Consider the following 16,765-nt stretch of genomic DNA (forward strand, 5'->3'; position numbering starts at 1 on the left):
GCAGTAGATTGCTACAGTTGCCCAAAGTTTGCAAGGAAGAAAGTGACTCAACAATTAGTCACTGAGCAGTTGTGAAGCTGTGAAAGTTTTGACCCAAGCCGCAAACAGAGACAGATTACCTTAAAAAGTTTTGCCTCTTGTAACAACTGAAGGCAAAGCTTTTACTTTGAAGGCAAACATTCTTCATTTCCATTTGCGTTGCAGTTTTTTGCCAAGTTTCACTACTGCTCTGTGTTTAGCTGCTGAGTGTCAGAAGACAAGTTGGGGGCTTTCATGCGAACCATTGGTAACTGCAACAATCTGCTAGTGACCAAAGCAATCACAAGAAGGTTTCACAGATTTCACAGTGATAGCCAGCAACCTCCAGTAACCGCACACCAAGCAGTTAAGATTTAAACGTTTTTTTCTCTACCTTATATTTCACTGTGAGAACAAATAGGATGCTAAATTAGGCTAGCAAAAAACAAGCTCAGAAGCGCATTTTACCAGAGAAATCAAATGCTCAACCCCTCACCACCAAACAGCAAACACAAAGCGGCCCCACACTTGTCACTCAAAACCTCTGCACACCTGATAATGCATGACCATAAACCCAAATATAATTTGGCAGTGTTTTAATCACCAGTACAGTAGCTGCAAAAAGGGAAATGACCTGACAGGCATTTTAATATAGGACTCTTTGTTAACTAACCACAAACTGTATATTAAAGATGGATAGCTACTGTGAAGCCTCAAGAGTGGAGCGAGCTTCAATTTGTCTTTTAATGATCCAGTTTGTGAGCTGATTTTCAGCCCTTTTGAAAAAAAAAAATCCACAGACTTATAACTGAATTATAACCAACTGTTTGTTCTTATTGGTTACTCATGTTAGTATATATGTACAGCCACCAACTGTCACTTTTTTCTGTAGTTTGACTATTATAACTCCATGTTGATCAACACTGTGGATGAGGATGGGAATCCAGTCCCACTGGGTGGAGAATTCACATTGGAGGAAAACGAACATTTTAATAAACTGCCAGTCAACATACAGCAAAGTAACATACAAGTTCCCACAAATGTCTACAACAGAGGTAACACAACCATAAAGCCTTAAATATAATTGCAAATGCTGCATAATACACCAGATTGGCAGTAGAATATGTTACCTCTCTCTGTTTTGTAGATCCTGATATTCTCAATGGAGTCTACATGTCTGAGGCTCTGAATGATGTTTTCGCTGATAACTTCCAGAAGGATCCAACTCTCACCTGGCAGTACTTTGGCAGTTCTACGGGCTTTTTCAGGCTATATCCAGGTACGTCTGAGTCACCTACACTTGGGCCAGCAAATGTGCGTCCCAGAATTGTAGCACAGTGTGTTAATTGATGGTACCCTTGGCTGCACTTTTCTCCTGTGATGATGCAGTGTTAAAACAACATGAACAGCACTGTAGATAAACATTCAGCTACATAAGCCAAATAGTGTACTGTACTTACACAGCAACTGACAGCGCAAGAAACAGTCAAACATGATGAGTCAGTCTCGGTGAGAGTCTGGCTGCTAATAAATTCTCTGTGTACATGTCTATCTGAGTGCGTGCGTGCGTGCGTGTGTGTTTGTGAGAGAGAGCAAGGGTAATTAACAGAAGATATGTGACAGCTTGTTTTACTCACCCTCTGCGTCACCCATCACAGCCTTGTTTGACAGTTTGTCATCACACAATGCTACCACAGCATTCATTTTGACATCAGTTGTTCATCCGTTCAACCAAAAAATCATCCAAGCAGGAGTTTGTCCTCTGACCATCATCTGCACTCTCTCTGTTTTCTTTCAGGCATCCAGTGGACTCCAGATGAAAACGGTGTTGTCACATTTGATTGCAGAAACAGAAACTGGTATGGCGATACTGCCCTGTCCTTCCCCATTGATGCCTTTTGATTATCTTTAGCCCTCTCAAAATGAAGCTCCAAACCCAACTTACAGATCTGATCACTCCCAGTCAACAGTTACTATGCACCATTAGGCAGTCTAGTATGGTTCACCCATACTGTATTTGACTGTCTCAAGAATTCTTATCATCAGAATGGGAAAGAAGGATGATTCAAGTGTCTCTGAATTTGATATGGTTGTTGATACTAGAGGAGGTGTTGAGTGTTTGGGAAATGGAGCAAGAATTATCAAGTGAATGGCAGAGGTTAGAAGAGAATGGCCAGACTGCTTTGAGCTGAGAGGAAGGCAAGAGTAACTCAAATAACCACTTGTTGTAATCAAGGTATGCAGAAGAGCATCTCTGAAGACACAACCCATTGAACCTTGAAACAGATGAGCACATCGGGTGCCACGCTTGTCAGCTAAGAACAGGAAACTAAAAAGTATTTATTAGTTAAAGGGGATTTGCACCATGAATGTGCAGACAACAAATCTGTAACAACTATGTGATGCCATCATGTCAATATGGAGCAAAATCTCTGAGGAATATTTCCTGGATCTTGTTGAATCTATACCACAAAATTAAGGAAGTTCTGAAAAAGGGGGTCTAACTTTGTGCTAGTGATGTGTGACTAATGAAGTGCGGTGAGTGTACACGACAGTGCAATATGCACTGTTGCACTGAAGTAGTTAACTAGAATTCAGCCATCATTAATTTAGTGTTTATGCTTATTTCCTTGCTGCTGAAACATGTGACATTTTATTTGCTGTAAAGAGATCTATCACAAAGACAAAGGACTGTTTAGATTGTGGGAACTCTGTCTGGTTTCCAGACATAAATACAGTTGTCCTGGGAAGCAGAGATCAAGGAAACAGACAGAGTAAATCTGGAAAGTTGCCGATCACACCTGCTGCTCGAGGGGAAATCTCATTTATGTTAATTAGCTTGGAAAAATCAGGGGATGGTAATAAAGAGATGAAGGGACCGAACAGACGGACAGAGGAACATATAAAAGGATAAACACTGTCTGCTCTTCCTAGCTGCTGGACTAGCAGTACATAACACCCAATCTGGTCATACTTGGTGTGAAATGTAGGTTGTAGTGCATCTTATACCTACTTCTTCTTTCTCTCTATGTCCTTTTAGGTATATACAAGCAGCCACATCTCCTAAAGATGTAGTAATCGTCGTGGATGTCAGTGGCAGCATGAAGGGACTCAGACTGACAATAGCCAAGCACACCATTAATACAATCCTGGACACCCTGGGAGAAAATGACTTTGTTAACATCATAGCTGTAAGTATATGTGCAAACAGTCATACAAAAGACAAATGCAATGAATGCAATTTGTCTAAGTCTGGATGAGCGTGACATAGAGATTAAAGCCCAAACACACAAATGCACTGGAACTAATGCACAGGTCAACATGGAGGTACATATGCACACACACATCCAAATTTAAAATTTGGTTCATGCCAGGCTCAAATTTTCAGTAACATGAAAGCTTCTAAATTTGTTTTCTTTTTAGGTTTTTGGGGGGGATTTTGGCTGTGTGTAACCCTACAACTACAAATCTGTGTAATAAGCATGGTTTATCCTGGTATTACTGCATGTGTAATCATACGCCTCCTGCAAATCCCCTGCTTTTAAGCTGTATTTTTACCAGAATTTAAAGCTACACGCCTTTCAGCCGAGTGACCGTGCAGCAAAACAATACAAAACAAAAAAACAGTACTTCTTCATATCTAAACTCTGTAGTTTAAAAAATGGTTTAGTTAATTATTTTTATGAGGTCTATTCAAAATGAAACTTAGCTTTGACTTTGATAGAACTGGTCTTGAACACATTAAAATCATACTCCATATTAGTCCAACAACTTCAATATTGTTACATTATGAACAGTCAATATTTAAAGATGGTTGGTTGGAGAGATTAAGTGTAATCTAATTACTTTGTGACGTTCAGGGTGATTGACTGCAGGTCGTAAAACTGCACTAACAACTGTTTGTCCCCTGCTGCAAATGTTAATCATGTTGACTCTTCATTAGCTGCTCAGTCGCCATATTGGTTTATGTGAATTGGTTTCTGTCTCCAGTACAGTGACTATGTTCGCTACGTGGAGCCCTGCTTCCAGGGCACGCTAGTACAGGCTGATCTGGATAACAGAGAGGTAAGACACACAAGCAGCTCTTGACAAATGGCACATGCGTTCATGCTCATGGCTGATTAAGTGAATTAACCTCTTGGAATTTAATAATTCCAAGTTATCTTGCTAATACCCTGAAGACAAAGCTTATGCCGTAATCACATCACAGTTAAAGCAACCTGCCCTTTAAAGGATTTAACCAGTAAAACCCTAGAGAGCGTATGTGACTTCGGCCTCTGCTAACATATTAAGAATATCAATATTCTTCCCAATTTCCCTTCTTTTCTCCTCTCTTGAATTATTTCCATGTCTAACACCAATAATGTCATTGTTTTATTTTTCTTCTCATCCCTTTGTCCTCCCTTTTTTTTTCTAACTTCCCAACACCTGCTCAGTCTGCTCAGTCTCAGTGTGTGTGTGTTTATTTGTTGTAAGTATGCCCTACTTTCACTCCCCTCCACATCATGGCAGTTTGGGTGAGGTCGCCGGCTGCTGACAATTTTAAGTTGGTCACATGACCTGTCAGCAAGGGATCTGATTGGGTGAATACATAGGATATTCTGTAGCAGAATGGGCTTACAGATGTTGGCTGACACACTTGCACAAGAGGGAATGCACATGTAGAGAAAGACAATCATCAGTTTTGCAGTTGTTATACAAGAGTTCCAATATTCCTACATAACCATTCACTTTTAGTCCTACTGAAAGTCACACTGGGTCACTTTTTCAGTCTTGTTCAGCTTTCATTACTGGGAAGATTACTTAACACAAACCTGCAAGCCAACCATGTTAAAGATGCAGTACACAACATGCCCCAGTGACACAGTACAAATGCACATAAGCAAACAGTCTCATTTGTCAGAATAGCACAGAGCAGATATGTGGGATTAAATGCAATTTGCAATATTTTTGTTTTGTTAATAATACTTCACAACAATTTCAGTTATTTTGAGCATGTTTCCAATCCAATCCAAACCAATTTTATTTATAAAGCACTTTAAAATACCCAGTACAGGACCAAAGTGCTGTACAGAAAATAAGTTAAAAACAATAGAATAAAATAAATAAATAAAATACATAATACATAAAAATTAGAACAGCCCTATATTAGCGAAACAAGATAAAACAGCATAGAATCAACTAAAATAAAACTTAAAAAAAAAATAAAAACCAATATCTCACATGGTGTCAAAGGCCAGGGTAAAGAGGTGATTTAAAAACAGGTAGAGAAGAAGCCTGTCTGATCTCTAAAAGTAGATCGTTCCACAGTTTTGAGTCACTTTTTTTACTAAATGTCTATATTTAAATATAATTTACAGCACATAAAATCAGTTTCACTACGCTTGCAATTATTCTTATTGTTCTAATTATTTACTATTCACATTCACAGACACAAGAGCTCCTCTTACGTGCTATTAATAGCTGCAGCCGTGTGCAGTGGTCGTACATGTAGATGTTTGATCTGTGGTTTTATGTGGCTTTGCCAATGCTTTGTATTTCAACCCTCTCTTGCACAGAGACAATAGCAGTTAGCAGCAGTTTTTGTTCATACTAAAAGTATTCTGTTCAAATACTTTTAGTATTTGACACCAAAGAAAACACATTTCCTTTTCAGTTTTGTCATGATGTTTCACATTAAAATTTCACTTCTTCCTAAAACTGCATTTTCATATACAAGTGACTAGTTAGAGAAGTGTTTATATCCATCCTTGAGCTATGCAAGATGCAACATTTTACAGGGTTTGTCTTTTATAAAAGAAGTTCATGCACACTTACAGCTTTCTAAAACTGAGTAAAACCCTTTTACATGGTCATTCCTCCTCCTCATATGTGCATGTGAATCTGTCTTTGTTTGTGTGTTGATTAATCTTGATTACCTTCTGGTGTTGCAGTAGCTTTGGTGTTAGTGGTCAGTGTGCCAGGAAGCCGGGGATAATTTCTCTACTGCGCTCTCTTTTTTCTGTTGTGACTAATTCGGCTGCGTTTGCCCGAAGGGAAGCGCATTGGCTCACTGACAGTGTCTGTGTGTTTACTTTTCTGGGTCTCGCTCCAGCATTTCAAGCTTTTGGTGGAACAGCTTCATGTGAAAGGAGAGGGCAAAGTAAAAAAAGCAATGAAGGAGTCTTTCAGGATTCTCAATGAGGTTTGTCTTTCCTTGCCACAATCATAGCAACTGCTACCCCTTGGCCGTAATAATAGCGAAGCAAAGTTATTTAGGAATTCCTACCTCCACAATACACAGAGCTTGAGTGCAGATTTTTAAAACTGATTAAACTGGATGTGCATATTTATGTGTTTAGGCTACTGCACTGGGGCAGGGCAGCCTGTGTAACCAGGCAATCATGCTGATAACAGACGGAGCCATGGAGGACTTCCAAGATGTTTTTCAAGAGTTTAACTGGCCGGAACGACGGGTATTATAAAGACCAGCACAGACAAATATCATCCTTTAAAAGCTGTAGTAGCTGAGTATTAAATTAGCGTGGCTTATCACGCCGTACTACATATAGCACTTGACTTTCTCTCCAGGTTCGAGTGTTCACCTATCTGATTGGACGGGAGATGACGTTTGCTGAAAATGTCAAATGGATTGCCTGCAACAACAAGGGTAAAGCCCAGTGTCTTTAAATTTGATGGCTTTGTTTGTGTTGTCACATTTGTTTGTACTGACAAATCCTTCATAATCATTACAGGAAGACAGCAACAGTAATAAATTGAAGATTAAAGAATTTTTTTTGTAAAAAAGAATCATTTTCTGAATCTTACGAAACCCCTGGTGCTCCCAAAAGAGGTGTGCTGGCCCTGTGGTGATTCCAGGTGGCACTATGAGGAACTAAGTATCAGGTGCTGCCCTCTTGTGAATTACAAGGCATCATGCAGCAGCTTAGGAAATAATCACATTAGCTCCTTCTAGCATATTAAAATCCATGGCTAAATAACTGATAATCAGCACAGATACACTGCAAACATATCCCTGGCCAAAAATGTCATAACTGTGTCTCTATAACAGGTGCAATCCATTTTGTTGCATAAACTGATAGTTGCTTCTACTAGCAGGCAGATATCTGTCAAACAGATATTTTGTTGCTGTTTTCTTGCAAACAGCTTCTGCTTAAACCTTCTGGATGCAGTTTCAGTTTGCTTAATAGTGTTTGCACCAGCGCTCTTGGGAGATGTTACCAAGGGGAAATATGTTGCACGTATTCACTTGGCAGAGCTTCAGTAGCCTGTTGTCGCTGAGCAGCTTCACTGCAGGTATCCCACTGACGTCACTGTCTCCCACTTGTAGAAATGCCACAAACCTTAGACTAAGCCAAGCTTTAAAGAACGTCAAAAACATATTTGTATCAGTCGGAGATTCAAGCTGGGATATTTGTTTCATGTTTTGGAATACAGGGTGTTCTGATGTCTGATAAATGAGTTTCTTCTTCTAAATTTAATACCCAAAGGCAGAAACCTGAGTTAAAAATAATAGGTGAACAATTTATTTTCCAAAAACTAAAAAAGAAAAAACGCTTCTCAGTTTTCCATCTGAGTAGTGTTATGGTTCAAAAATATTGGAGATGGACACCAGAGGAAAAACCCACAATAACAACACTGGTCCGGTCGGGTTGAGTCAAACGATGATTTAATGATCACACACGTGGGAGATGGACACTGTATGCAGACAGTCTCAGATCTCATCTCAAAAAACACATTTCCATAGTTTTATGAAATCAGGGTATTAGAACGCCCCCTCATGCGTAGTGACAGGTGTAATACAATCAATGTTGACAATTTTATTTAACACAAAGAATAACATTGTCTCCTTCCCGAGGGCAGACGCTAACTGCCCCCCCTTCTCCTGGAACCGTCTGTACCCTGCTGAGACACAACATGGCAACTACAAGGACTCTTTCATTTATTAAGACCATTAGTGTGTATTGCTCTAAATCAAGTATATAATATTAAATGAATATTGCTGGATCAGCTACTTCTACTTAAAACATATTAAAACATGACTAAGCACAAAATCACCAAGAATGACATCTTATAAGTGCTGTGTAAGCGCGTGCGGCCTTCCAAGCTCAAAGCCTTTGCCCTCCATAGATCAGCCAGACTCGCGCTGGCTGTAGCTTTTAACCTTTAATTACCTTGAGCACAACTCTAAAATGAGCAACAAACTGCAATGTGTATGGAATGATCATGGTTACATCTGCAATGGAAAATCATGTTATTATTCTGGTACCTGTAAGAAAGATCAAATTAAAGTTATCACCATCACTGTAATGCAAAGAATAATGTAAGATCAAAAACTTCAATTCATGCTTAATGCAACGCTGATTATATACTTCTAATGAACTAATAATGACATATTAAAATATTAAATGATAATGAGAAAAACATCCCCTCCTTATTCTACAATTCCCTCTGTTGACCTCTGGAGAATCCAGAGGTCACAAACAGTCGTGTCCCTCCTTGGCCTACACATTCAGCTCCACATGCATCATTGGCATCATGGACATTGGAGTAATGACTCCAGGGTCCACTGCCCTCACAGACATACTTTTGAACATTCTTCTGGCACAAGGGATGAGACAACAACAAATAACCATAATACCCACCACAATAGACAAAGAAAACATGACCGAAGCGATGACCCCCTTCCACCGTCCGAACACTGAGGTCAGCCAGCCTTCTAACGGATTACCAAGGGCCATTCTATTCTGCACTCCCATTAACGAGGTCGGACCCACCTGCTTCGCTAGCCCCTCCAATCCGTCTCTGGTCAGGTTAGAGAGCCTCAGTACATTGTAATGAACATAATTAATCCTATCTACATTCTTATTTGGAGTCACTGGAAAGAAAGCAGAACGATTAGTTTTTCTAGGAAATTAACTTTAATTAACCCTTTTGGATCAACCCCCGCTATTTCCACCCCCAAAATTAAATACATAGATTGTTTGCGATGCCAATTCCCCAATGATAAAGTTAACGCGTTTCCAGAGGGGCTAAAATCCCTCTGTAGTTTAAGCCCGTTTTCTGATCCTGATTCTAACGGTTCCCAATTTTGCCCAGTGTAACCCCTTACCTGGTCCCAATTACGGCACCAGCTGTCATAAGGACGATTTCCCCTCTCCCAGTGCGTACTCACTGAATAATCCCAACAGACCCACACATTGTATCCCCTCCAAGCACTGCCGACGTCCCTGCAATTAACAACATCACACAGATCAAACGTAAAGGAAGTTGTGGAACCAATAACATAATCTAATTCTAAACCACCATATGTGCTGAGACACTCATCCTTTTTACCAGAGACCTCGCGCTTCACTCTTGCCCGCAACCTTAAATCACTATGGACCACGTGTGATGTACTTGGTGTATGAAACAACGCCGGACTGGCATGGCCTCCGTGCTCAGACTGGTTTCCAGGGTCGGTCTGCAACAAACAAATCAAAAAACAAATAGCCATGATTAGCAACATAGTTAACGTCAAACTCATAATAATTTTGAACATTGTGATGGCTTTTGAGACTCTTTTTTCATCACCAGTGTCTAATTGTTGTGATGGCATGGTGGTATGTGAATGTTATGGTGTAGTAAAAAGTTCAAAGCCCTTTATCAGAGCCTCTCTCTTGTTTTAGGTGTTCAGTGTGATACCGCTCCTTTTCGTTGGCGCGGCGATCTCCTCCTTGGCTGCTCCTCTTTCTTTGACCTTCCGGGTAGACTACCGGTCGGTCCGTTGCACAGGTGTGAGGGATTATTGTGCCGCTCAATTTCACCTGCGTCGAGTTGAGATTGATCCTTCCTCACCAAGCCCTCGTGCGCAGCTGCGCACTGCGTCCAGTGATACCAGGTGTCGCCTTTCCCCTTCAGTTGGACCGCTGTCGCCGTCCGAGCCGATACCTCATATGGACCAGTCCAGCGGGGCTCCTTCCACTTTCGTTTGATGACTCTCAGCCACACTGTTTTCGCGTCCGGGACCTCTCCTTCTCCTGTGGGCCCCTTACAAGCCGCCTGTTTCGTGAAACTGGACACTAGCGCCTTTAGCTCGTTCCAGTAGTCTGCGTGGGACCGGTTCCCCTTTTTGTCCCGTTCACCCGAGCCCACCGTCCAAGGTGCCGGAAACTGTCTCCCGGTTTGCAGCTCGTATGGTGTAAAACCTGTGGATTGATTAACAGAACATCTTATGGTCATCAACGCAACCGGCAGGGCTGCGACCCAATTTAGCCCTGTTTGCGCGCAGATTTTTGCCAATTTGTTTTTCAAATTTAGGTTCATTCTTTCTACTTTCCCCTGAGACTAAGGATGATAGACCGTTCCAAATTTATGCTGGACGCCCAACATTTTTTCTACTTTTTCCAAATCTTGATTTTTAAAATGGGTTCCATTATCTGATCTAATTCTTTTCGGGAACCCATGACGGGGAATGTAATAATTGATTAAACACTTAATGACAGTCTTAGCATCCTCCTTTTTTGTAGCCCAGGCCTCTGGCCAGCCGGTCAAAGCGTCAACACACACTAGCAAATATCTTACACCGCCCGGCCCGGAATCAATCATATCAGTGAAATCAATAACAATCTCCTCTCCCGGCCTCTCAGGGGGCCGAAACTTACCCACTTCCGGTTTTACTGCTGGCTTAGGATTGTGTGCCCCACAGATTAAGCACATCCTGGCCTTCTCCCTTATCATTCCTCGCAGCTCAGGATGCCACCAATGACACAAATTTCTTTCCATCTGGGCTCTCCCCACGTGGGCAAGTCCGTGGGCTTCATCCACCTTCTGTTCTGCCATTTTGGCTGTCAGCACGGGGCGCCCGTCTGGCCCCCTCCACAAATGTCCATCCTGCCAGGCTCCTTTGTTTTTCCACACCCCCTTTTCCTCTGGGGATGCCTCCTCCTGGGCCCGTTTAACTTCCTCAATCAGGTCAACAGGTATCTCTTCTTCTGATGTTACCTGTATCATTTGTCTCTGTCCTTTGTAGCCTGCGGCCTCCTTTTCGGCTTCGTCTGCTCTCTGGTTTCCTTTTTCCACCATACTGGTTCCTTGAGAGTGAGCTTTGCATTTTATAATGCTCACCTCCTCTGGGTCAGCCAAGGCCTTTTCCAGTTCCTCCATTTCATGTATGTGGGAGATAGGTGCATTGGTTGCTGTTCTGAATCCTGCTCTTTTCCACTGAGGCAGCTCCACATGCGCTGCTCCAAACGCATATGCCGACGATACGAGTTACAATACATGTGTGTCTTTTCTGTGTCTTCTGCAGGTTATTACACACATGTCTCAACACTGGCTGATGTCCAGGAAAACGTTATGGAGTACCTCCATGTTCTGAGCCGGCCAATGGTCATCAACCACGATCATGACATCATTTGGACTGAGGCCTATATGGACAGTGTGGTCAGTCTGCTTGTCTTATTATTGTTGTTTAATATTATTATTTTTGTCAAAATTTAATAAATGAACTGGTTTTTATCTTTGTTTAATATTTTTTGATGATCTGAAACATGTGAGTGTAGCAAATATGCAAAAACTAAATATATAAAGAGAAATGAGGAAGGAAGCAAATATATTCACATATTCACTTAATTCTGAATATTTAGACTATGGTCATTATAAAGAATGCAGATGTAAAGCACCACCTCCCTGGCACATTTATTACATGTATTTAATATTAAACATTTTTTTTCTTATGAATTTATGTTTTCCTCCCTTTCATTTGGCCACAGAAATATTACATTGTAATTTGACAATCTTACTGGAGGTGTTATTCTTTAGCCATTCATGTGTGCTTTCCCCCCCATTTACCATTAACTTCAGTTGCCAAGTACAAAAAAGGTAATTGTATGTGGAGCTAGCTTTAGAGCTTTAGCTAGAAAAAGAAAATAAAGTGTAGCATTTGTAACGACATGCTTAGGTTTTGTTTAGTTAGTGGTTGTCAGTTTTTAGTCACCTCTAGTAGTTTCTTGGAGCTCCAGTAGCTTTTGCTAAAGCTAAAGTTAGCTCATCCTCGAGATACCAGCTGATCTAATGTTGTAAGTCTTTGTTTTTCACTTGAAACCACATTTCAAGTGGTTTTTCAAAATGCTTTATTATAAATTCATTTAATCAGTTTGAAATGTAATCTAAAGTGGAAAGTTTAAACTTTTTTTTAACTATACAAGCCGGTACTAGCTTTTTTAAGAGTTAGCTTGTAATTTAACAAGCTAACTCTTAAAAAAGCTAGTATCTCCAAATCACTTATTTTTTCAAACTCTGTAAACAAACCTGGATTTGCTTTTGGTTTTTTTTTTTTTATTAATTAATTAATTTTTTGTCCACAGGCTAACTAATTTATCTGAAAGTGTGTTTATTGTATCACAGCTGTTCAACACTCAGGCACAAAGCCTGCTCCTGATGACCTCAGTAGCCATGCCTGTGTTCAGCAAGAAGAGAGAGACTGTAAGTAGTTTTTTACAACTTTGACCTCACATTGTGTCTTTGTGTTGATAATGGTAAATTAAATTGAAATGAAATTGTGATAGATCATAACAAAAGTGGGAGTTTATATTCATAAATCTGTATAAGAAATAGGGTTAAAACCGAAGGAACCAGCCTTGATCTGCTAAGAAACAGGCTGCCTTAAATTTGGAAGCCTTGTTTGATTCAGTATTAACTTTTAAACCACAGATCAAAAAAGTCCTTTCTTCAAATCAGAGCTGGCTGCAAAATAAAACCACTGCTCTAACAGTGTGACCTGGAAAACAAAGATTAACAAAAAGTCACTCACTTATCTCCAGCTAGTTCACAATACTCCATCGAGGCTTCATGCTGTTATCATCTCAGATTTTATTTGAGCTTATTGTTTATATTTCGTTTCAGAGTGAGCGCTATTTAATGTGATTTTGATATATTTAAAATTCTAAAATGATATTTTTACCTCATAAAGTTATCGCATGGGATTCTACTGGGAGTAGTAGGAACTGATGTTGCCTTGAGAGAACTGATGAGAGTAGCTACAAGATACAAGGTAAACCAGAAAGTAACACACCCTGTAACATATATGCTGTACTTCAGTACTGTCAGCAGTTTGCTTCCTTATGGCTGTCTGCTTATGGTCTTTTTATAGCTGGGTGTTCATGGCTACGCCTACCTCATCACCAATAATGGGTACATCTTGTCTCATCCTGACCTGCGACCTCTGGTACGAGGATTTTTTTGTTGGTATTAGATAATGGATTATGAGTACATGCCTCTTATTTTAAAAGCATACTCTTTTGTCTGTGTGCCTGTGCTTGTGTATGGCAGTATAAAGAGGGTAAGAAGCTAAAGCCTAAACCCAACTACAACAGTGTGGATCTGTCAGAAGTGGAATGGGAAGACAGCGAAGAAAAAGTGGGTAACATAAACTTACACACATTTTTGACCCTTTAATTTCACTTATTTTCTTTGACTTATAGTTTAAGTTGCTGATATAGCTTAACTTTTTTTTTAGCTGAGGACCGCCATGGTTAAAGGAGAAACCGGAAACTTGTCTTTAGATGTGAAAACTTCAGTCGATAAAGGAGTGAGTAATTTTGTTCTTCAGGAATCTGTTGATGTAAAAGGAGACTTAGTGACTATTATATCAGTTATTTCCCCTTTTTGTCCCGTGTACCTCTTTTTTCAATAGAAAAGAAGAAGCTGCCTTTTTGTGCTCACTGTGGTGTTTATGAAGCCTGTTTTTCTTACAGAGAAGAGTGATGTTCCTGAAGAATGATTACTACTATACTGTCATCAATGAGACACCATTCAGGTTTGTCCAGTTTCTTTAAACTTTACTAAATTCCTTAAATTCTCCAGTAAAACAAAACAAAACATATAAACAAAACAAGTCTCCTTCTTACATTTTCTATATTGCCTTCTTAAAGTTTCCCACATACTGTAACGGTCTTGGCCTTCTCTGTGTTGACAGTCTGGGTATAGTGTTGAGTCAAGGATATGGACAGTATATCTTCATAGGAAATGTCTCTGTTGAGGAGGGTAAGTGTCCAATCTCTGTACATCTGCGTTTGTGTCTGGGTTTCATACACCCTGGCTTATGTCTTGACTTCTCTTCTTACGCAGGTCTTCACGACTTATTGGCTCCTGATCTGACCATAGCCAACGAGTGGTGAGTTTAACTTGCAGTGTAACAGGTTGTGAGATAGGTTGTGTTTCCCATTTTTCTACAGGGTGGTTTATCCGGTGTTCTGACAAACCGTCCTACTTTGGGAAGTTGTCCTACCCATAGGTTAATTTGACAGTGACTTCTGACAAACCCGAACACCGTCTATGTTGCACATAAAGTCAGAGTTTTCAGTGTAATTAAGGTGCTTCCTTTTTACCCTAACTTAAGATGAACACATAACCTGGTCTGGAGAAGGTTTCGGTTTTGAAATCGGTTGGTAACGCCACATTTTCATTAGACAGCTTTTATAGTAAAGTGCTGTCTAGATTATCTGATGTACTATTATTTTTTTATAAATAGAGCTTATTCGGTCAGAGCTCATAAACTACATCAAATGAAACTGTAAAGTTACAGCAGTGCAAACTGTATGTGTGGCATTGTCACTGGAATTTTCTTACATTCAGCATAAAACATTGATGCAGAAAATAAATGTTTTGTGTATAAATGTTGATCCTAATCTGCTGCTAAGTCCCTTTTACACTGCTGGAATTGCAGCTGCTTGAACCCAAATTAGAAGATTGATGGGTCACATTTGTAGGCTATATATCAAAGAGAACATTCAATCAATAAAATAAATTTTCTCTTTGATCTGGTAGCAGACTAATGTGATTTCCGTGGATCCTGGATTAGGAAATGGGAGAGAGTTAAATCTGAATGCACTGAGTAACCTTGTGTTTAAACGTATCAAAAATTTCATATCTCTGATCTGCAGCAGCTGCACAGTGAGTGCAAACTAATAATGTTAATAAATATGTTAGATTGAGATAATATATTTATTTTACAGCTCTGCATGCTTATGACGACTCTGAGTTCACAATTTTCAGCAGCATTAATCTCTGCCTCACTCTTAGCAGTATTATTGCTGTTATATTCTTTATTTTCTTTATAGACATCTTATCATCTTATATTAGATTGAAATAGTCACATTGAAAAAAAATAGGTTTTGTTGTTTAATGGTGGCTGGCAAATAGCTTCTAAGGTGCATTACCACCACCCTCTGGGAGTAATAGCATGTTGCATACTACAAGGTGCCCATAAACAAAGGAGAATATATATATTTTAAGACAAGAAACAGTTGCATAAACTGTTGGTTATTTTTTCTTTCTTTCGTTTTTATTTAGTAACTTTGACTATATTTGAAAGTCCTCACCGTGCTTAATTGACATATGTGTGCGTTTGTAGGACCTACTGTGAGACAGACATTGACCCAGCACACCGCAAGCTGAGTCAGCTTCAAGCTGTGGAACAATACCTCACAGGCAAAGAGCCAGATCTGGAGTGTAAGTCGTGACTTAATGTCAAGCATCGCATGAATGCATCAATGTCAGAAGTATAAAAATGTGTGTTTAGTTGGATATTTTTTTGTAGCTGCTTCTTGGTAATAAATCTTATGCTGCTGTTTATTTCCCCCTAAATGGTGCCATTTATATTTATTAAATAAATAAATTGTTTAATTTTGCTTCTTCTTGAATTCAGTCATCCGATCCAATAAACTGCACATACAGTAAGTTATTATGATGATTATGTTTTTCATGGGTCCAGGATTTATTATGTCTTGGTCTGATTTATTGCCAAGAAACACTGTTACAACAAAGAAATAATCAGCAAAAATTTAATACATTTTTCTGCTAAGTTTATATACCAATAAGTATATGTCACTTGTGACTTTGTGCGATGTGCAGGAGTAAGCACTTAATGGTGAGTTTTGTACAACTCAGCATCAAATATGCCAGAGAATACTGAATCACAGGGAGATACTAATATGCTGGACATTAGAACAGGGAATAGACAGTAATGAGTCACGACGTGACTCGAAACTGGAAATAAACTCAGCACAAGATAGAAAACTGTAACCAAAATGAATCAGGAAGACATCTAAACAGGGAATACTTTGTTACCCCCACAAGGGAGGTAGCAAAGAACAAGTAACACAAGCAATGTTACAAAAGAAACAGCATTCAAACATACTGTAGGGTCATTCTCAAAATCCAAAAGAAACGTTAACTCGCAAAACGCAAAGCCCAGGGTCCAGAACTCAGGGACCATAGCAGTATAAAAGCACACCGTTATACTTTCTCTGAACAGGTGATATGCAGCTGCTGCAACAAACGCTGTTTGATGCTGTGGTCACGGCTCCCATGGAAGCTTACTGGAACGCCCTTATGCTCAACGTATCCAGGTGAAAATGAACACAAATGTTCCTTCAGTTCATGCCACCAACTTTTTACACAGTTGGTGATTCTTATCTATACTAACATATATTTTTCCTCTTTATGTGTGTATGTGCGTTTGTTTGTTTCTCCCTCTTGCTCTCTCAGTATGGATGAGGGAATTGAAACAGCATTCTTAGGGACCCGTTCAGGCCTCATAAGGTTTCTGAGGTATGCCGGTATCGAGAAAAGAATTGGCAAGTGAGTAAGAAAAGTCCAACTGCATCTATGTTGTCATGCTATTATATCCAAAACCAAATAGAAACTGGTGTCAAAAAACCTCTATAAAAGGTTTACCTTAGACTGATGGTAATTGAAGACCTGA

At 39.7% G+C, this 16,765-nt stretch overlaps 2 protein-coding genes across 6 annotated transcripts in view; one reads left to right on the forward strand and one right to left on the reverse strand.

Moving 5' to 3' along the window:
* Window positions 1-16,765, forward strand: part of cacna2d4a (calcium channel, voltage-dependent, alpha 2/delta subunit 4a) — a 109,748-nt gene that overhangs the window by 9,246 nt on the left and 83,737 nt on the right. For 3 of the 5 annotated variants that reach the window (XR_013902719.1, XM_080291617.1, XM_080291616.1), the window contains exons 6-26: window positions 911-1,073; window positions 1,166-1,297; window positions 1,817-1,877; window positions 3,059-3,209; window positions 4,009-4,083; window positions 6,113-6,202; window positions 6,360-6,473; window positions 6,589-6,667; window positions 11,309-11,442; window positions 11,863-11,880; window positions 12,406-12,483; window positions 12,971-13,051; window positions 13,151-13,225; window positions 13,330-13,416; window positions 13,517-13,588; window positions 13,755-13,816; window positions 13,976-14,043; window positions 14,128-14,173; window positions 15,413-15,510; window positions 16,316-16,409; window positions 16,549-16,641. Coding sequence is in view for 4 of the 5 variants with exons in the window: in XM_080291617.1 (XP_080147743.1) it covers window positions 911-1,073; window positions 1,166-1,297; window positions 1,817-1,877; window positions 3,059-3,209; window positions 4,009-4,083; window positions 6,113-6,202; window positions 6,360-6,473; window positions 6,589-6,667; window positions 11,309-11,442; window positions 11,863-11,880; window positions 12,406-12,483; window positions 12,971-13,051; window positions 13,151-13,225; window positions 13,330-13,416; window positions 13,517-13,588; window positions 13,755-13,816; window positions 13,976-14,043; window positions 14,128-14,173; window positions 15,413-15,510; window positions 16,316-16,409; window positions 16,549-16,641 (1,871 nt within the window). In the remaining variant the exon portion in view is untranslated. The remainder of the gene's footprint in view (window positions 1-910; window positions 1,074-1,165; window positions 1,298-1,816; window positions 1,878-3,058; window positions 3,210-4,008; window positions 4,084-6,112; window positions 6,203-6,359; window positions 6,474-6,588; window positions 6,668-11,308; window positions 11,443-11,862; window positions 11,881-12,405; window positions 12,484-12,970; window positions 13,052-13,150; window positions 13,226-13,329; window positions 13,417-13,516; window positions 13,589-13,754; window positions 13,817-13,975; window positions 14,044-14,127; window positions 14,174-15,412; window positions 15,511-16,315; window positions 16,410-16,548; window positions 16,642-16,765) is intronic. The other 2 variants (XM_080291618.1, XM_080291619.1) reach the window with 1 other exon arrangement.
* Window positions 7,671-11,035, reverse strand: LOC145421545 (uncharacterized). Its single transcript, XM_080292014.1, has 2 exons — window positions 10,662-11,035; window positions 7,671-10,205 (listed from the first exon to the last, which is right to left on the reverse strand). The coding sequence occupies exons 1-2, from the start codon at window positions 11,008-11,010 to the stop codon at window positions 9,691-9,693; spliced, it is 864 nt and encodes a 287-aa protein (XP_080148140.1). The 5' UTR covers window positions 11,011-11,035; the 3' UTR covers window positions 7,671-9,690.

This window comes from Astatotilapia calliptera, chromosome 17, assembly GCF_964374335.1.
Source record: "Astatotilapia calliptera chromosome 17, fAstCal68.1, whole genome shotgun sequence".
NCBI lineage: Eukaryota > Metazoa > Chordata > Actinopteri > Cichliformes > Cichlidae > Astatotilapia > Astatotilapia calliptera.

What these genes read in the sequence shown, in the direction of transcription:
- LOC145421545 (XM_080292014.1), bottom strand. Translation starts at nt 11,010, where the DNA reads ATGATACAGGTAACATCAGAAGAAGAGATACCTGTTGACCTGATTGAG. An exon ending in AGCAGTAAAACCGGAAGTGG is followed by an intron (nt 10,206 to 10,661) that starts GTAAGTTTCGGC and finishes ATCAATCCACAG; the next exon opens with GTTTTACACCATACGAGCTG.